Raw genomic sequence first — 21,833 nt, 5'->3', positions numbered from 1 at the left:
ATAAAATCCCATGAATGAAAAAATCTATAATCAGTAAAATGCATATCCTAATAGGAATAATATGAAAATAAGCAATAATAGCATCAATCCTTAGTTATCTGTAGGGATCATGAGTAAAAATTCATGTCCTTTCTCTACAACTGCAAGGTGTGAAGAAATAAATGAACTGAAGATTTCTGCAGTCAATTAGAAGTGGAATAATAGACTGAAAAATCTATGATGAATATTAAAACACAAAAGATTAACTCTAGAGTCTTAAAAAAAACAAAGATTTGAAAAACACATGGCTGAGTTAGCATCAACCGAAGAGGTGCTAGATGCTTAATAAGATTTTCACCCCATTGCAGCAGACATAATTTTAAAATATGTGCTTGACAATATTTTAGGTGACAAAGGCATGAAACATAATGAGTTTAGAAAGATCCTTTCAGATTTCTAGAATTAATATACTAAGTGGGAATTATCTCCAATGACATTGAGGGATTTGCTTTATGCTGAAAACTTCTAAATCATTAGTTATCTCATGGCTTATAAAATGTTAGAAACACATAAGCAATCAAAAGTCCACCGATGGTTTAAAATGTATAGTTTGTTTTCATCTGTGGTGATGTATAGTGCACTTTCACTTGTGGCCATGTGGAGACAAGGGGAGACTCCTCCTTTTAACAACTAGAAAACAGCACAAAATATTTGAAACAACTGTTTTCAGACACTGGATAAACAGCACTACAGACTGTGATTTCTGGGAGAAGAGAAATAAGGTGAGCTCTAGAGTTGTCCAGCTTATTGCCAAACTGCTTTGGCAAACAGCTTATTGCCAAAACTGCTGGAGGCAGTTTTGAAGCCAGAGCATTTCCTGGAGCTCACACAGAGGTGGGAATAGTTCATATTTCCATCAGCCTGAGAGGAAATGCCTCATAATACACAGGATGTCAGGGAGAGTCCTCGGAAGGGTATCAGCAGTAGCAATAAACTAGTCTTGTCAAAACAGCTATTTTATAGAATATTACACATAATACAGCCATTATAAATAAACCCCATATTAAAAGGTAGGTATTCCAATTAAAAGGCAGGGTGTCATTACCTTTACTCAGGACACTGAGTGCTTAGCTTTCTAGTAATTAGGCTTAAAAATCATGGGCTGTGGCTTTTCTATTTTCAAATATTTTAGCTATTCTTAAAGAACTGTCTTATCATTGTATTTCTAAATTAACAACAAAGCTAAAACTGACTTCATTCTTTATCTTGCAAACACACAATAAGTACATATACTTTCTTTTATTGCTTTTCCTAAAAACTTTACTTCAGTTCTGAGGTTCTGTAAACTCAGTGCTTATGTTAAAGTTTTATGTACATCTTAAACATTGAAAAGAATGCACAATGTTGAACTAGCCTTTCAACTAGAACAGGATTTTAAAAACTGACACTCGCATAATTGTAGAGTGTTTTTACATTGATCTTTTCATAATACAATTGGCTCTATATTTTGCCTGTGGGACTTAAGTCCTGAGTAACAATAAATGGTATATATGCATCAACGAATAGGATGTGCAGCTTTCCTGGCTTTTCACACTTTTTAGAATTAAATGGATCTTAGAGTAATAAAAATGGTAGGTTTCCAGAAAGATTTATTTTTGTAATGACATTGTTACTGGTGATCCAGTATGACTCTATCACGGTGGCCTGGCCTATTTATTAATCAAACAGTAGTAGTACTGAAGGAAATCAGAATATGTTATCTCAAAATATGCCTCTTTGACTTAAAAATTATTTTTGAGCTAAAGGAAATAAGCAGCAGCAAATGGAAGAAAAGCTTTCTATCCTCCTGTTCTGCCTAAAAGTAGGAAATAAATTTTCCTTTAGTGAAGAGGGCTCTAGATGCTTATCAGCCTAGAGATGGCACCAGAGGAATCTGCAGTACTCCATGAGTTTCCTACCATATATTTACATTCCCCCCGTTTCCCACCTTTGTAGCCTAAAACTGCTTTCCTATGTCCTGTCTTTATCTACAAATTGATTGTTCTTTGTTAAAGATGGCTTGTAAGCCAGAGTTCTAAGCCATTGTTTTGAGTTACTTTTTGTTGAGGTTTCTCCTGTGATATGTGCTGCATACATTAATAAACTTGTTTTTCTCTTGTTAATCTGTCTTTTGTTCCAGTGGTCTGTCCCAACAGGAACTCACATGGGTTGAGAAAAAATTTTTTTCCTTCCTGACAGTTTTTGGCAATGCAGATGGGACTTTCTGGGATACCCCATCCACTCTGGAACCTTCAGATGAAATCCTAGCAAAACTGGCAGAAGCTGGTAAAAGGTAAGAATTCTTATCAAACTCAGCTCTCCCAGATATCTGTCTATAGCAGACAAGAAAGGAAGCTGAAATTTTTCCTGGTCCTTCTTTTCCATATTCAGATTGGTAGAGGAAAAAAATTTGTACAATTCTTTGAATTTGTGACTCTTGTGGGTTTGGTTTTGGCGACCTATTCGTTATTATCTTTAGCCTCCTTGAAAAGGTCATTGTTTTCTATTGTCTTTTGCATCATTTGTTGTAAGGAGGAGAATCACAGTATAGAACGCAGACATAGGTCATATAAGCCTGTTGTTCCAGCCACCCTCTCAGGCTGATGAGTTTATGGTTCTCATCAGACTGGTGTGCTCACGGTTCTCACCAGACTGGTGTCTGTTTAGACAAACTTAAAGGATGAGGTTCACCTTTTATCTTGTTTTATGTCGTGAGAGCTTGGCTTTTATGACCACTAAGAACACTCTCTCTGGTCTCTGCCAGGTGGGGGGGCACAAGCGTGTTGGCTTGTGTCAGGCAGCCAGGTGAACAGGGTGGGAACCCAAGACACAAGTGACAGGCAGCGTTCTCTTTGTCTGATGCAGCTCAGGGGAGTTTGTCTGAATAAGAGAAGCCAGTCCGTAAGGAGCCTTTGGCGTTTCAAACTTTGTTGCTTGGTTCATACTGGGAGAGTCCTATCCCAGTAATGCCTGTGTGGTGTCACAGATTAGCAGGTCTGTGACTGGAGTTCTCTCTGTGGGAGGCTTGAAACACCATTTTCACACAACTATTCTGTCTGCAGAGCAATGAAGGTCTTTGTTTTCTTAGGCTATCTTTAGGAGAAGCTTTGCATATTGAGGGAGATTTGATCTTTTGCAGACTTTTTGAGGAAGCCCCCGGCAACCATGGTTAAGCTACAAAAGGCTTCTTGGTTGTTTTTTTTTTTTTTTTTTGTAAAGACAGGGTCTTGCTCTGACACCCAGGCTGGGGTACAATGGCACAGTCAGCTCACTGAAGCCTTGAACTCCTGGGCTTAAGCAATCCTCCCACCTCAACCTCTTGAGTAGCTGGGACTACAGGCGCATGTTACTGCACAAGCTAATTTTTATATTTTTTGTAGAGATGGTGTCTTGCCATATTGCCCAGGCTGATGTCAAACTCCTGGCCTTGAGAGATCCTCTCACTTCAGTCTCCCCAAATGCTGGGATTTACAGGCGTGAGTAACCCTGCATGGCTGACTTGTTTTAAACCATAAAAAAAGCTTATTGGTCTAGAATAGCAGTTCCCAGCCTTTTTGGTACCAAGGACTGGTTTTGTGGCAGACAGTTCTTCCACGAAAAGGAGGATGGTTTTGGGATGATTCAAGCTTCTTACATTTATCATTAGATTCTCAAGAGCCCACAACCTAGATCACATGCATATGCAGTTTACAACAGGGTTCACACTTCTATGAGAATTTAATGCCGCTTCTGATCTGACAGGAGGCGGAGCCCAGGCAGTAATGCTCACTTGAACCCTGCTCATCTCCTACTGAGAGGCCAGGTTCCTAACAGGCCACAGACTGGTACTGGTTTGTGGTCCAGGGGTTGGGGACCTCTGGTCTAGAGTCACATTAAAATGGGTATACCTTTAAAAATTTGAGCTTTTATATCGAAAAATGATTTTTTTTTTAATTTTAAAGGGAGCATTCATTCTAAACAAATGTCTTACTGGTACTTATGGTAAGATAAAATTTAAAAGAGGGCGTAAAAGAGTATCAAGTCTTGTCTAAAAAAGAAAAAAATAAACAAAAGTCAGATTAGACTTAAGACCGAAGTTAATATCCACACCTGCTATGGATTCCTTCTCACCTACCTATAGTCTCCTTTACTCCCAACTGCCTGACGTTGATCTACCAGAAGATCTTCCGATCTCTGGGTCCCTGACTAAAAAATCCAGTCTCATCCTCTGAACAAATTCTTTTAATCTTAAAACTCCTCCAACTTCCCCAGGAAATCTTTTAAATGCCCAGCTGCCTACTAACTTGTCTTCCTCTGAAAGATTTACAGAAAGTACTCCACTGATATACAGGGCCGGGGTGTATAGGTTACTTGTGTAAATACTGCCAACCAGGAAGTAAACAGAACACTGTCTCAGGGAACTGGCAGCCAGGCTGGCTTTGCTGTACCTACATTCCACCTACTTTCCAGGGCTCTATAATCAACTCCATCAGCTCCAGGCCTTCCTATATTTTGGGTCCCCACTACAAAAATATTCCTTAAGACTGTCCTGTGCTCCAGGAAAAGAAAAACTTAAAAAAAAAAAAACCCGGATCTTTCATAATAGACAAATATGTCCTAAAACTCCTTCTTGGAGAAAAACTTCCATCCTTTCTCAGTCCCTCAGAGATGTAAATCTTACCATGTCTTTGAAATTTAAACATTCAAGGAGTTAACTAAAACAACCCCCACATACATTTGAGACTAAAGAGAAAAAGGCGGCCCTGGGGGAGAAGAGTTTGTTTTTTTAAACACACTGCTATAAAAACTCCTTTACCCCAAATTTAGTCCATACCCTCCATAAGATTACCTACAAAGGGCAAATGAAAAATTTTAAGTCTTCCTCAGATATACTAGTAAAAAGTTTGGCCATCTAAACAGGTAACCTTAATTTATTCTATCTGCCAAATATACAATTTGCATTCAACTATTCTTTTATAAATTAGTGAGTTTTTGGGGAACGCCCTAGATGGCCGAATAGGAACAGCTCCAGCCTCCAGCTCCCAGCGTGAGTGACACAGAAGACGGGTGATTTCTGCATTTTCAACTGAGGTACTGGGTTCATCTCACTGGGGAGTGCTGGACAATCAGTGCTGGTCAGCTGGTGCAGCCCGACCAGCAACAGCTGATGCAGGGCGAGGCATCTCCTCACCTGGGAAGCCCAAGGGGGAAAGGAATCCCTTTTCCTAGCCAAGGGAAACCGAGACACACAACACCTGGAAAATTGGGTAATTCCCACCCTAATACTGTCCTTTACCAAGGGTCTTAGTAAATGGCACACCAGGAGACCATATCTCACACCTGGCCAGGAGGGTCCCATGCCCACAGAGCCTCCCTCATTGCTAGCACAGTAGTCTGAGATCTAACTGCAATGCAGCAGCAAGGCTGGGGGAGGGGCACCTGCCATTGCTGAGGCTTAAGTGGGTAAACAAAGCCATAGGGAAGCTCAAACTGGGTGGAGCCCACCACAGATCAAGGAGGCTGGCCTGCCTCTGTAGACTCCACCTCTGGGGACAGGGCATAGCTAAACAAAAAGCAGCAGAAACCTCGGCAGAGGTAAATACCCCTGTCTGATAGCTTTGAAGAGAGCAGTGGATCTTCCAGCATGGAGGTTGAGATCTGACAACAGACAGACTGCCTGCTCAAGTGGGTCCCTGACCCCTGAGTAGCCTAACTGGGAGACATCCTCCACTAGGTGCAGACCGACACCTCCCACTCACATGGTGGGGTACACCCCTGAGATGAAGCTTCCAGACCGAAAATCAGACAGCAACACTCGCTGTTCAGCAATACTCTACCTTCAGCAGCCTCCACTGCTGATACCCAGGCAAAGAGAGTCTGCAGTGGACCTCAAGCAAACTCCAACAGACCTACAGCTGAGGGTACTGACTGTCAGAAGGAAAACAAACAGAAAGGACACCCATACCAAAACCCCATCAGTACGTCACCATCATCAAAGACAAAAGGCAGATAAAACCACAAAGATGGGGAAAAAGCAGTGCAGAAAAGCTGGAAATTCAAAAAATCAGAGCGCATCTCCCCCTCCAAAGGAACGCAGCTCATCACCAGCAACGGAACAAAGCTGGACGGAGAATGACTTTGACGAGTTGAGAGAAGAAGGCTTCAGTCAATCAAACTTCTCAGAGCTAAAGGAGGAACTACGTAACCAGTGCAAAGAAACTAAAAACCTTGAAAAAAGAATGAAGGGATAACTAGAATAATCAATGCAGAGAAGACCTTAAAATAACTGATAGAGATGAAAACCATAACACGAGAACTACGTGACAAATGCACAAGTTTTAGTAAAGACTTGATCAACTGGAAGAAAGAGTATCAGTGATTGAAGATTAAATGAATGAAATGAAGCGAGAAGATAAATGTGGAGAAAAAAGAGTAAAAAGAAATGAATAAAGCCTCCAAGAATTATGGGATTATGTGAAAAGACCAAATATAAGTCTTATTGGTGTGCCTGAAAATGACAGGGAAAATGGAACCAAGTTGGAAAACACTCTGCAGGATATCATCCAGGAGAACTTCCCCAGCCTAGTAAGGCAGGCCAACATTCAAATTCAGGAAATACAGAGAATGCCACAAAGATACTCCTCGAGAAGAGCAACTCCAAGACACACAATTGTCATATTCACCAAAGTTGAAGACACACATAGGCTCAAAATAAAGGGATGGAGGAAGATCTACCAAGCAAATGGAAAACAACAACAAAAAAGCAGGAGTTGCAATTCTAGTCTCTGATAAAACAGACTTAAAACCATCAAAGATAAAAAGAGACGAAGAAGGCCATTACATAATGGCAAAGGGATCAATTCATCAGGAAGAGCTAACTATCCTAAATATATATGCACCCAATACAGGAGCACCCGGATTCATAAAGCAAGTCCTTAGAGACTTACAAAGAGACTTAGACTCCCATACAATAACAATGGGAGACTTCAACACCCCACTGTCAACATCAGACAGATCAACAAGACAGAAAGTTAACAAGGATATCCAGGAATTGAACTCAATTCTGCACCAGGCGGACCTAATAGACATCTACAGAACTCTCCACCCCAAATCAACAGAATATACATTCTTCTCAGCACCACATCGCACTTATTCCAAAATTGACCACATAATTGGAAGTAAAGCACTCCTCAGCAAATGTACAAGAGCAGAAATTATAACAAACTGTCTCTCAGACCACAGTGAAGTCAAACTAGAACTCAGGACTAAGAAACTCAATCAAAACCGCTCAACTACATGGAAACTGAACAACCTGCTCCTGAATGACTACTAGGTACATAACGAAATGAAGGCAGAAATAAAGATGTTCTTTCAAACCAATGAGAACAAAGATACAACATACCAGAATCTCTGGGACACATTTAAAGCATCGCACAGAGGGAAATTTACAGCACTAAATGCCCACAAGAGAAAGCAGCAAAGATCTAAAATTGACACTCTAACATCACAATTAAAAGAACTAGAGAAGCAAGAGCAAACACATTCAAAAGCTAGCAGAAGGCAAGAAATAACTAAGATCAGAGCAGAACTGAAGGAGATAGAGACACAAAAAACCCTCCAAAAAAATCAATGAATCCAGGAGTTGGTTTTTTGAAAAGATCAACAAAATTGATAGACCGCTAGCAAGACTAATAAAGAAGAAAGAGAGAAGAATCAAACAGACACAATAAAAAATGATAAAGGGGATATCACCACCGACCCCACAGAAATACAAACTACCATCAGAGAATACTAAAACACCTCTATGCAAATAAACTAGAAAATCTAGAAGAAATGGATAATTTCCTGGACACTTACACTCTCCCAAGACTAAACCAGGAAGAAGCTGAATCCCTGAATAGACCAATAGCAGGCTCTGAAAATGAGGCAATAATTAATAGCCTACCAACCAAAAAAAGTCCAGGACCAGATGGATTCACAGCCGCATTCTACCAGAAGTACAAGGAAGAGCTGGTACCATTCCTTCTGAAACTATTCCAATCAACAGAAAAACAGGGAATCCTCCCTAACTCATTTTATGAGGCCAACATCATCCTGATACCAAAGCCTGGCAGAGACACAACAAAAAAAGAGAATTTTAGACCAATATCCCTGACGAACACCGATGCAAAAATCCTCAATAAAATACTGGCAAACCGAATCCAGCAGCACATCAAAAAGCTTATCCACCATGATCAAGTGAGCTTCATCCCTGGGATGCAAGGCTGGTTCAACATACGCAAATCAATAAACGTAATCCAGCATATAAACAGAACCAAAGACAAAAACCATATGATTATCTCCATACATGCAGAAAAGGCCTTTGACAAAATTCAACAGCCCTTGATGCTAAAAAACTCTCAATAAATTCGGTATTGAATGAACATATCTCAAAGTAATAAGAGCTATTTATGACAAACCCACAGCCAATATCATACTGAATGGGCAAAAACTGGAAGCATTCCCTTTGAAAACTGGCACAAGACAGGGATGCCCTCTTTCACCACTCCTATTCAACATAGTGTTGGAAGTTCTGGCTAGGGCAATCAGACAAGAGAAAGAAATAAAGGGTATTCAGATAGGAAAAGAAGTCAAATTGTCCCTGTTTGCAGATGACATGATTGTATATTTAGAAAACTCCATCATCTCGGCCCGAAATCTCCTTAAGCTGATAAGCAACTTCAGCAAAGACTCAGGATAGAAAATCAATGTGCAAAAATCACTAACATTCTTATACACCAGTAACAGACAGAGAGCCAAATCAGGAATGAACTTCCATTCACAATTGCTTCAAAGAGAATAAAATACCTAGGAATCCAACTTACAAGGGATGTAAACCACCTCTTCAAGGAGAACTACAAACCACTGCTCAGTGAAATAAAAGAAGACACAAACAAATGGAAGAACATACCATGCTCATGGATAGTAAGAATCAATATCGTGAAAATGGCCATACTGCCCAAGGTAATTTATAGATTCAATGCCATCCCCATCAAGCTACCAATGACTTTCTTCACAGAATTGGAAAAAACCACTTTAAAGTTCACATGGAACCAAAAAAGACCCTGCATTGCCAAGACAATCCTAAGTCAAAACAACAAAGCTGGAGGCATCACACTACCTGACTTCAAACTATACTACAAGGCTACAGTAACCAAAACAGCACGGTACTGGTACCAAAACAGAGATATAGACCAATGGAACAGAACAGAGCCCTCAGAAATAATACCACACATCTATAGCCATCTGATCTTTGACAAACCTGAGAAAAACAAGAAATGGGGAAAGGATTCCCTATTTAATAAATGATGCTGGGAAAATTGACTAGCCATTGTAGAAAGCTGAAACTGGATCCTTTCCTTATTCCTTATACGAAAATTAATTCAAGATGGATTAGAGACTTAAATGTTAGACCTAATACTATAAAAACGCTAGAAGAAAACCTAGGTAACATCATTCAGGACATAGGCATGGGCAAGGACTTCATGTCTAAAACACCAAAAGCAACAGCAAGAAAAGCCAAAATTGACAAATGGGATCTAATTAAACTAAAGAGCTTCTGCACAGCAAAAGAAACTACCATCAGAGTGAACAGGCAACCTACAGAATGGGAGAAAATTTTTGCAATCTACTCATTTGACAAAGGGCTAATATCCAGAACTTACAAAGAACTCAAACTAATTTACAAGAAAAAAACAACCCTATCAAAAAGTGGATAAAGGATATGAACAGACATTTCTCAAAAGAAGATATTCATACAGCCAACACATGAAAAAATGCTCATCATCACTTGCCATCAGAGAAATGCAAATCAAAACCACAATGAGATACCATGTCACACCAGTTAGAATGGCCATCATTAAAAAGTCAGGAAACAACAGGTGTTGGAGAAGATGTAGAGAAACAGGAACACTTTTACACTGTTGGTGGGATTTTAAACTAGTTCAACCATTGTGGAAAACAGTATGGCGATTCCTCAAGGATCTAGAAATACCATTTGATCCAGCCATCCCATTACTGGGTATATACCCAAAGGATTATAAATCATGCTGCTATAAAGACACATGCACACGTATGTTTATTGCAGCACTATTCACAATAGCAAAGACTTGGAATCAACCCAAATGTCCATCAGTGACAGACTGGATTAAGAAAATGTGGCACATATACATGATGGAATACTGTGCAGCCATAAAAAAGGATGAGTTTGTGTCCTTTGTAGGGACATGGATGCAGCTGGAAACCATCATTCTCAGCAAACTATCACAAGAACAGAAAATCAAATACCACATGTTCTCACTCATAGGTGGGAACTGAACAATGAGATCACTTGGACACAGGAAGGGGAGCATCACACACCGGGTCCTATAGTGGGGAGGGGGTAGCGGGGAGGGATAGCATTAGGAGATATACCTAATGTAAATGATGAGTTAATGGGTGCAGCACACCAACATGGCATATGTATATATATATGTAACAAACCTGCACGTTGTGCTCATGTACCCTAGAACTTAAAGTATAATTAAAAAAAAAAAAAAGAAAAAAGACAACCCTTTTACTAGGTGAATTCATCTATGTCCTAAGCACCTGCCATCGCGAGTGGAAGTGTGAAATATACTTTAGATTGCATCCTCTTGACTAAGTGCCCTTGCATTAGGTACACGATTAAGGCAGTTAAGTGATAACTGCAAAAGCAAATGGTCAGCAAGTGACAAGGAACTCATTATATGATACTCTGAGGGCTGTGTGGTTTGGGGAAGTGTGTATGCTAGAGAAATTTATTAAATTTCATTCTATATAAAAAAAATTAGTGAGTTTTATATTATTGTGCCTGTCTCATGGCTAAAACTGTAAAATGAAATCTATATGATCTCTGCATTATGTTTACGTACATCTATGTGTGCGTGTATATATATGTATACATATTTTTTTCTACCTCTGGATGGTACTGTCAACAGTAATTCATAAAAGAGCACTATTTAATTGGCTTAAAGAAAAAGAAGCACTTACATAAATTAAGAATTCCAAAAACTCTCAGAAATATAGAAACTAACCCAAATGCTTTTCAAGTTCATGTGTCTCAGGTAATTCTGGTATATGATTAGTTTAACATTATTGACTTAATAAAAATAGGCATGCCTTCAGAGTTGTCAACAGTAAGTATAATGCAGACATACAACCCTTATGCTTCCTGGGTTTACTAGTCAAAAAAGTATCTCTGCTAGATATTTAAAATTAAAGACCTAGGAGTTCATTCCCAAATCAAACGTGCAAGTCGAAGTACAGTATCCATTATTCCATGTATATTAAGCACAGCAGGAAAAGAAAAACATGTATTTAACTTTGCTGCTTGCCTAACATGCATGTGTTGTAAAAATAGTTAACAGGAAAATAAGATGATGACTAGCTGTTTAATGGCTCATGAATTTTCATGAGCAATCCAAGCATAATTGTTAATAACAAGTACATTAAGTAAATATTAGTGGGATAAAATTTATAGTCTTCAATAATGATTGTTTTATGTTTGTAGAAAAAAATTAGTTACCCAAATCTTTTCGGTATAACTTACATCCTTGGGGTTTTGCTAAGTTAAATAATAAATATTCATTGAATATCTAGATCATTTCCAAATATACTGAAACACTAACTTATGTTTCATAGACTCATGTTGCTGAATGTAAGATTATCTACCTTGGCTTCTTAATTTTTACAGAGAAACAAATCACCTGTTCTTATTGTCACATTAAAAAAAAACTATAAAAATATGCTTCTAGAAATCATGAAATGATAATCTACAAAATGCTGGTATATGACAGGTCATAGCTGCTTTGTAGTTTTCATAAGAAATTAATGTTACTAAGGATTAAAAGTTCTAATATACATATATTTAACACTACTAAAGATTAGGGAAACAACTTTGTATGCAAAATATACAAAAAAAATAATACGTAGTTTTGGTAAGCAAAGTTATGAGGAATGAAGATGTGTTTTTGTTAAAGGAAAAAGAATAATTAAATCTGTACTAAAGTAGAATGACAGACTGTTTTAGAATGAAAAAGGAGAATGAAGAACAAAAAAATGAATGAATATAGAAAGCTTGAAGAGGGAGAGAGAAAGTTAGAATGCATGAATATCTTATGTGTCTGAGCAGAAGATAAACAGAATGTATTTATTATAAGGGTTTTAAAAATAAGCCTTAATGTCAGAAGTACAGTGGACAAAACTAGAAACTGGTTTTCTCTTTTAAAACAACAAAGCTTTCTTGGAGCACTGGTCTGCTCTTGATAAGAGATTATAAAAGATTTTCTTTACCTTTAAGTTAATTTACGTAGAAAGCAAAGATTTTGTGTTTCAGTAAAATAACTTCCTGTGTTTCCTATGGTCTCTATCAGTTCTTTGATTACTTAGGGAAACTGAGTCTTCTCACTATGCGATTTTCTGTATTTGCCTTTAGAATCTACTTTGGATAACTAAGTATTGTTTCATAATGACCTGTGATCCTATTTAACCAAATGTTTTAAACTTCTTGACATTTTTGACAACTTCCCCAAATCAAATTATATATTAAATTCTTTTGACCTCAAACTAGCTTTGGGATGTTCCAGAGGGCCCTGGAAAATCTCAAAAGAATCTATTCTTTCTCCCAGATAAATTCAAAGGAATTTGGCTTATTTGACATGATAAATTGTATGGGAATCACTGACAAAGACAATGTTTAATCTTCTTTGAGTTATTTTTGTATGGATATATTATTAACAAATGTTCCAGAAGTTGTATACAATTCCTAAAAATCTGGTATGCCTTGGTATGATGTTATCAGTAATAATTCTAGTTAATATCTTAAAATGTTGTATTGTCACAAAAATAACTAAATTTCCATATCAAGTGCATTATAATGAACTCTCATCAGATGTTTAACCATGGCAAGTTTAAAGTCTTGTCATCCACAGAGAGTTAATTGTTTTACTCTGTTACTTTCCTAAGAGCTTTTGTAAGCAACTATAAATACGAAGTGTTTTATCTTCAGAAAGATTCATGGAAAGGACTCTGACGAGTACAGGTTTCTGATAACTTCAAGATTATACCATTTGGCCGGGTACTAATTTTTCAGAATTCTAATAAAAAGAATGATTGGTTCATAGAAGTGCTAACCCAACATCAAGCAGAACAAGAATTAATTACATGGGACTAAATAAACTGATGAAGAATTCTTTTTAGGGACTTTGTTTAAAACACTGCTGATTCTTTAATATTCTGCAAGAGAAGTTTTTCTCTTAAGCTATCCATAGCTTACAGCAATTTGGTAAATTATACTTTTGTAAACAGAATTGAAATATTTATCTCTTTTCCCTCTCTCTCTCCAGAAACCATTAGTTGAGTATTCTTATTTTCATAGATATGTAAGTATTTGCATAAGTTCAGTAAGAATCTGTTCTCTTTAACACAACTGGAAACATCAGTTACATTACCAAGGCTTTGACTGGAATATCATATTTCAGAATGTGCATCGAATCAGATATAATCAGACAGTTTCAAAAAATACATTGACTTTCTGACGCCAATAAAGTCCCTTGGAAAAAACTGGCTTGGTACCTTATATACACGGTTTCCTTACAGATGAGTAAGAAATGTCACTTCCTGGCAAGCCCAGGAGCCTCAGAATATTTGGGGGATCTCTAGAAAATAAAAGAATTTACCTGGATCTATCGGTATCAGAGGCAAAAATCTGAGACAAGCCTTTGGCATGCATTCCTAGCCTGGAGAGGCTAATAAAGGGCCAATCTGAGAATCCTTATGACAAGTTCCAGCAAAACGGACTTATAAAAGAGCCTATATGATTAATCACTATTCTTGCTGCACTTTTTATGCAAATAACCAAGCCAAGTTTAATGAGACTAGACTTATTTTTGCCAACAAATTGGTCTTATTGTGATTATCTCTGATAGAAATCAGGGTGACTGCAGAAAGAAAAATACTGTGCTTCATTAGAAAACTGTAACACACCCTTGTAGATATCAGATTCTAGCCTTGTTCTTTATCTCTGGGGTTTTATTATTTACATGTAATCTAGTCTAGATTTCTGTCAATAATTATCCAAACTAGTATTTCGAATTTTTCTCCTACCCTCCTGGCTTGGAATCACTAAAATATTTAACTGCCCTTTTCCTAAAATCCTAATAAGCTGAAGCTGAATAACTTGATATAAACTGCAGAGAATCACCACAACAGCTCATATATGGACAATTTTCATGCCAATTGCTGCATGGGCCACACACTTTATAACTAGATACTCAAACTGTAAAAAATGCTTTGAGATCAACATCTAGAACTCTTGACTAGCTGCTCTTAGGATTCAGAAATTAGTATATAGACTACTCCTACCATTAACTTTTGTTTTTCTTTTGTTTCCACAGAAATGCCTCTTATTAAATCACCATATAGAGGCCTAACTTTGATGACAGCACACCTGCAATATCTCCTGAAATGAGACACAATTGCTTAATTGAATCGACCTGTTCTCAGCACTAAGACAATTATTTGATATGGGACAATGTACTTAAATTTGTTCAGTTGCACTTGTTCCAATCGATGTTTTTCTCTTCCTCTGCCAATCTCTGATCTCACAATCTCTAATCCAAATCTCTTCAAAGCTACCAACTCGGAGAGTCCTAAGCCACCATTTTGAATTACTTTGTGTTGCAGTTTCTCCCGCATCGTGTGCTGCACGTGTTAATAAACTTGTTTTTCTCTTATTAATCTGTCTTTTGTTATGGGGTCTGTCTCAACTAAAAACTCATGAGGGTTGAGGAAAAAATTATTTTTCCTCCTTGACAGTACTTAATACAGAAACGGCCTTCACTATTCAATTGTCTCCTGAAGAAAACAAACAGAACACCCAAACATCTCCCATCCCATTTTCCCCACTATCCACAAAATCTCAACAGCAAATAAAACGTAGACAACTTAGTGACTTAATATCTGAACTTCATCTGGGGAAAGCAGATTTTACATAAGCATGCTACTAATATTTTCTTGACACGTGATACTTTCAGGTTATGTCTATTTGTACATTTAGGTAAAAAATTTATAAATATGAGTATGATTGAAATGCCTAAGAAACTTATTTTAGCCCAATATTTTGGCTATTTCTTGCCTCTTTCTGTAGAATTTCTTCGCGAACTTGAAACTTATTTTAGCCCAATATTTTGGCTATTTCTTACCTCTTTCTGTAGAATTTCTTCTCGAACTTGAGAAACTACAAGAGACTCTTGTTTACTCTGCAGCTCATTAACTTGACTTTGGAAATGTCTTATAAGTACCTAGGAAATTGTTAGAAGTGCTGAGTTAATAAAGCTCCTCCTTGAACACTATCTGAAAAATATAAGAAAGCCAACTCACAAAAGGAAACTTATATACTGTTGGTGGGAATGTAAGTTAGTACAACTACTATGGAAAAAAATTATAGAGAGTTCTCAAAAAACTAAAACCAAAATTACTGTATTATCCAGCAATCCCACTACTGGGTATCTATCCAAAGGAAAAGAAATTTGTATATCAAAGGGACACCTGGCACTTGCACGTTTATTGCAGCACTATTCACAATAGTAAAGATATGGAATCAACCTAAGTTCCCATCAACAGACGAAAAGAAATGTGGCATATATACCCAATGGAATACAATTCAGCCTTAAATAAGAAGGAAATAATGTCATATGTAGCAAAATGGATGGAATTGAAGGTCATTATGTTAAGTAAGCTAGGCACAGAAAAATACTGCATGTTCTCACTCACATATGAGAGCTAAAAAACTTGATCTCATGAACACAGAGAATAGAACAATAGATACCAGAGATGGGAGTGGGGGGTTGGGAAGGATGAAGAGAGGTTGGTTATGGGTACAAACAAACAGTTAGATAGATGAAATAAGTTCTAATGTTTAATAGCAGACCAGAGTGACTATACTTAGCAACAATATTATGTGTATTTCAAGGTAACTAGAAGAGAGGGTTTGAAGTGATACCAAGACATAAAAATGAATGCTCAAGGTGACAGAAATCCCAGTTACCCTGACTTGATTATTACACATTCTTTGCATGTAGCAAACATTCACATGTATCCCATAAATATCTAAATCATTATATATCAATAAAATGGGGGAAAATAAACATGAACATTTTTCATGACTAGAAAAAGTCCTTTTAAAATAAAGCTCTAGAAAGTCTACACATTTGGAAAAAGGTAGACAACACTATCTTTATACTCTGTAGTTAAGTGTGATAGTTTTTATTTAAGAACTATTGATTAAATATAACACAAGCCTCATAATATCTGTGAAATAATGTCAGTCTCATATTTTTAGGTAAACTGAAATACATGTACAGATACTTTCATTAAGAAACTAAGAGAAATTGTGAAAAATTTATCTTATCTCTAATGCTGTACTTTTAGTGATCAGACTATGCTGACTTCTCTTTAACTCAATTTTACAATATTACTTTTATAACTCTGGGAAAATAACATTTATGGCACTACGGCATCATAATACTACCTTTCCCACCTCTCCCAGACTATTCCTTACTACAAAATCACTTGATAGAATGCTTACAGTTGCCTTCTGACACCCTATTCCTATGGAGGATAAGGCCAGAGAGGTTCTCTGTAAGGCTGTATGGATTGTTACTTTCGAAAGGCACTTTAAGTATTTTTCATTAATGTAGTCAAACAGTCCTTTTTTTTCTCAGTGATCTGAAGTTCAGTTACAGACTTCATTACATTTTGCCCCTAAATACTTCAAATGTCACTTTGGGAGGCCAAAGTGGGCAGATCACTTGAGGTCAGAAGTTTGAGACCACCCTGGCCAACATGGTGAAACCCCATCTCTACCAAAAATATAAAAATTAGCCAGGCATGGTGGTGCACACCTGTAATCCCAGCTACTTGGAAGGCTGAGGCAGGAGAATCGCTTGAACCTAGGAGGCAGAGGTTGCAGTGAGCTAAGACAGCCTGGGTGACACAAAGAGACTGTCTCAAACCTTCAAATGCTTCAACATACATCTCTTTAGAATAAGGGCATTTCTCACAAAACCATAACATTTTATACCTATGAAAATTTATAGTAATTTCTTAGTATCAATAGCCAGTCCATATTCAAACTTCCCCAATTAAGGAATTTATTTTTAATTAAGATGGTATTAAATAATTATACTTGGTGAGATAATTCTTTCTTGATGTTTTTCTCCCTGAGCTTCCTTCTTAAAATTGAAACCTACAGACAAGATGAACACAATAAACATTCATATATTTTTCAACTTGATAACCCAAAAGGTGGCTGATTTGCCACCTTTTCATTTTCTTGGATATACCATTTGAAAGTAGATTGTAGATAAAAGTCCTATTTTAACGCTATTTTTATAAGAGACAAACAGTACAGAAGATAGGCTCATAGATATTCTAAGTAGATATACCTATTATTCAAAAAGAAACACACATTTATTTGAGGAAATGCTGATGAGTTGGCAGCATTCCCTTTAATAATTCTTAGAAGACTATGCTCCATCAGAGCGAGAGCTGTGTATCTCTCTGTTCATTATTTTATTCCAGTGCCTGATTGTCTATTGATCTGAATCATTTGTTCAATAAATAAAAGATCATGGGGCAGGAAGAATGTCTAAGGATAACTGTCAGCTGGGACTTAGAGACTCAGTTCAACATCCAAGTTCAAGTACTACGGTCCTAATCATGTTAGACATATACCTCACTACCTGTGACAACAAATTTAGAGAAAGACTTATTTGAGAAGTATAGGGACAAAACTATAAAAAACATTTATATGGTATAGTTTTAAAGTAAAAAATTAAATACATAGTATTATCTTCTTTAAAAAAATTAAATATATAATATTTTCTTCTTTAAAAAAGAAATCAGGCCAATAATAGTTTCCCATTTCTATCACCAAGATGAAAAAGTTAAAACATTTCCAAATAAAACAATGTTAACTTTAATCTCATTAAAGTCAAAACAAATTTATTCAAGTCAAAAGATAAAACAGATTTGTCATCTACCTCTTGAGTTGCTATTTTACGATTTAGTTCAGTTACTTTGGAAGAAGAATTTTCTACTGCATTTTGGCAAAGGAGTTTCTCTATTTCTCTCTGATGAGATGCTTTGAGGGATGCAATGTATGCTGCAGTATCTTCCTTGACCCTACAGAGCAAATGAAAGAAAACCACACATAAAAGTGGCTCTTCAACCTCTAATTCAGACTTAGCACAAAAACAGTGTAAGAAACCTGGAAATTAAGAAAAGGGAAAATGGGCACCAATATTAACTGTACCGTGTTAGGTGCTTTATACATTACTGCCTACGAGTTCTTAGGACCAATCCATGAGCTATTATTAACTGAATTTTATAAGGGCAAACTTGAGGAAATAGTGATATATCTCCACTTTATCCCCAACCTGAGGCTATACCTTCTGAGGGAATCTAGGGTTCCAAAATAACTGTCTGAATTTAAAGTAAAGCACTTGACATTTGATCTTTTAAGATAAACTCAGATTTCTTGCCCAGATGCTTCACTGGAAAATCACAGCTGTTCCCTTTAGAATCTTCAATGCCTTGTAGGCAGCATTAACCAATTTTCAATCCATGCATGAGACTCCAGGGCTAGTTGCATGTTGTGAGAATGAGACAATCTTTATGGTAATTCTCAGGACATATTATGCTTGAAATATGCAATTAAGTAATTTGGACTGTAAGTGTGAGAGACTATTCATTTGTCTCTGTGATAAAATTTATTCAGAGGCAGTTCAGTAAATGGTTAAAATTATAAATAAAGATTTGATACACTTTCTACAGATAAACATTTTCTCTCTTACTGGAAAGACTTTGAAAATAACAGGATTTAACTTAAAGCATGTATTTTAGTAAACTGCTATATTAATATGGTGCTTCCCAACTACAGACAAATTTAACCATTGCTTATTTCACCATATGAATATTTCTCCATGGAAACAGTGTGATTAGGGTCCTAGGAAAAGAATAAAAACCTAAATTAAAGCACATATAACTGAATGATAGTAAAAAGTCGAAATATGGGGCTAGAAAAGTTTATTCTTCACTTCTCAGGTCCAGACTTATCTAAGAAACAGATTGACAATATTAACAAATTTTATATGATGTACAGGAAAATTCATAGGAAAACCTGAATTTAAAATTCTTTCCTGGAAAGAATGTGGTTCTTATTAAACAGTTTCATGCTATTATCATAATATTCAGGACTTAAGAAACAAGGTTTCCATTTGGTAGCAATATGACTGCCATATGGTAACAACATGACTCACTCACTGCCATAGCTGCCAGTCAATAAGCATTTGTTGGGTGTTTCCCATGCTCCTTCTGCTCCTACAGCACACTGCTGTGGGGATGCAAAGAAGCATAATCTTACAGTAGTTCTCAAGGAACTACAAGGCTGGGTATGATTAATCCTTTCTTGGTACATATTAGTAAGTTTTGTAGGAGTTAGGGGTAGGAGAAGGCAATTTCCTGGGAAGTTCCATGAAATGTTATGTGAAGGTAGTACTTATAACAAGAATGAGCAAAAGGCATGAGGAAATGTGACAGATTAGGTAAGTACAGTAGTATTAGAATAGTGATGAGACTTGAGATGCCAGGCAGAGAAATTTAGTCTTGATATTTAAGGAAGTTGGGAGTCACTGGAGAGCAGAATGACCCAGGTGTATGAGTATTTAAAGAATATGAATGATTTTTAAGCAAGATGACTGGGGAAGGTTAAAAAAAAGAAGGAAGATTGGAGTGGGAAAATTGTATAATGGCAGCACTGGTTTATTAAAGTAAGGAAGAATGGAAAACGGGAAACATTTATACCCAAGAAATAACAGAGATAAAGCTGGCCTGGTAATTAAAATAAATATAGACAGGGAAGGGGAGCTTGGGAAGAGGAACTAATTTACAGCTAAAAAAAGGAAACTTGAGGTATTGGTGATTCCAAGAGAAGCAATCCAATAAATAGTTCCAGGTTTCACATCTGAACTCAGCAAAGAGAACAAACTTTAAAAGTAAATCTAGAAGTCATGGTTCATAGAAACCATAAGAATGGGTAAGTTTAGCAATGGAGAAAGAACAGAGAATGAACAGAAAACCAAGAGCTCAATGCTGGTAGAAAGCCAGATTTTTGGGGATGGAGAAGGAAGAAGGGTCAGAATTCAGAAAAAGAAACAGAAAAGGAGTTTTGGTCAGAACTGCCAAGTCACAGAGGTTAAGGGAGGAAGGCATTTCAGGAGAAGTAGTGTGGTCAACACTGTTGAAGAAAATGAGGATGGAGAAAATGCCACTGGCCTGGGAAAGGTCATTATTGAGACCAGGTTTAAAAGGGGTGATGATGAAAGCCATATTTAAAAGGAAGTGAGATAGAAATAAAAGACTACTTGTGAAAAACGGGTACTGAAAGACGGGATTGGAATTTGATCAGGTGAAAAAAAGATCTGAGGATGTCAAAAGACTCAGAGGAAAGAGACAGTGGATAGCAAATGGAGATTGTGAGAAGGAAATGGATGAGTATAAAGTTCCTTAAGGCATGAATGGATGTGATCACAAGGTCAATTTGAAAAGTGATTTTTGAAAAGAGGACCTTTTCCTTTTAGACTGCCAACTAGCTTTAACAATAACTGTTTTCTGAAAGCAATCTGCCTATAGCAATAATGAACTATGACATTCCTTTGCTAGAAGAGCCCAGTGAGTCAGCTTATTAATATCATATGGGTACACGCCAAAAGGCAAGACTGGCGAGCCCAAGGACACAATTTGGGTTGACACAGAGGTTCAGGTACATCAGAATTTGGGCCACCAGCAGGTAGAAGACCCTATCCTGAAACAGATATATGCTCAGCAATGTAATATAATTTATTAATATTCACTTATGAATTCAGTTCTGGGTCAAACTAATTATCTGGAGGAAATATATCTTATAATTTTTCAATTTTTATCTTTTTATTTTTACAAATATTTATAATTTAACATTTTACCTTCTCATGGAGTTTTCAAATTGATTGATTGCTGCTTCAGATTTCACCTTCAGCTCATTCTTCTCTGAAATTAATCCCTCTAGCTCATTTTTTAATCTGTAGTTTTCTTGTAAAACTTCTGAAACATGGGAATCAGTGAAAGTATGTGGTTGGTAAAGCTTGCTGTCCAGGGTTCCAGAGAAGGAGTTAGCATTCCCTTTACTTGAGTGCAAAACATCTTTCTTTGCCCTTTTGGCAGACATTTCCTCTCTGCCCTTAGAGTTCTGATTTGATAGCATCATTCTTCTTTCTTTCTGAAGCCTCTCCACAGTTTTTGAAAGGTCTTGTATTTCTCTCTTTTTTGCAGCCAGTTCTTCATTGAGTCTTACTAATTTAGCTTTCGCATGAGCCTGTTCCACCTGGAATTCTATAGACTGAAAATCTTTATCATCTTTATCATTTTTCTTGACGTCTAATTCAGCATTCTGATGTTTAAGAATGTCTATTTCGGCTTCAAGGTTTCTTACAGTGATCTGATGGGCTTCCTTAATGTCATCAAGTTCCTTCTCCAGTGCTTTAATTCTCGGAGAGTCATGTTGATTCAATTTGCAGGCAAGTAGCTGGTCCTGCTGCTCTAGTCTTTGTTCATACTGAATCTGAAGGAAAGAATCCATGTAATCCCAAACACTTGTTAAACGTTTCATTAGTTGCTGAAGCCCTGCACACTACTGGGTTCTACCTACTCTTTTATTCAGGTACTCATTATACAGTCTGATG

The 21,833-nt window shown here is 36.9% G+C and overlaps 1 protein-coding gene across 18 annotated transcripts in view; it reads right to left on the bottom strand.

The window, feature by feature from the left end:
- Positions 1 to 21,833, bottom strand: part of CEP162 (centrosomal protein 162) — a 109,564-nt gene that overhangs the window by 13,257 nt on the left and 74,474 nt on the right. For 16 of the 18 annotated variants that reach the window (XM_005552435.5, XM_074037556.1, XM_074037557.1 and 13 more), the window contains 3 exons: positions 21,078 to 21,712; positions 18,099 to 18,240; positions 15,258 to 15,356 (listed from right to left, as the gene is read on the bottom strand). The exons of 1 other annotated variant lie outside the window; for it this stretch is intronic. In XM_005552435.5, coding sequence (XP_005552492.2) covers positions 15,258 to 15,356; positions 18,099 to 18,240; positions 21,078 to 21,712 — 876 coding nt within the window. Of the gene's footprint in view, positions 1 to 15,257; positions 15,357 to 18,098; positions 18,241 to 21,077; positions 21,713 to 21,833 lie in introns of those variants that run through there. One more of the 18 variants, XR_012433632.1, reaches the window with a different exon arrangement.

The sequence above is a fragment of the Macaca fascicularis genome, chromosome 4, assembly GCF_037993035.2.
Source record: "Macaca fascicularis isolate 582-1 chromosome 4, T2T-MFA8v1.1".
NCBI classification, from domain to species: Eukaryota; Metazoa; Chordata; class Mammalia; order Primates; family Cercopithecidae; genus Macaca; species Macaca fascicularis.
The sequence above is the reverse complement of the archived record's forward strand: the minus strand, read 5'-3'. Positions and strand labels throughout refer to the sequence as shown.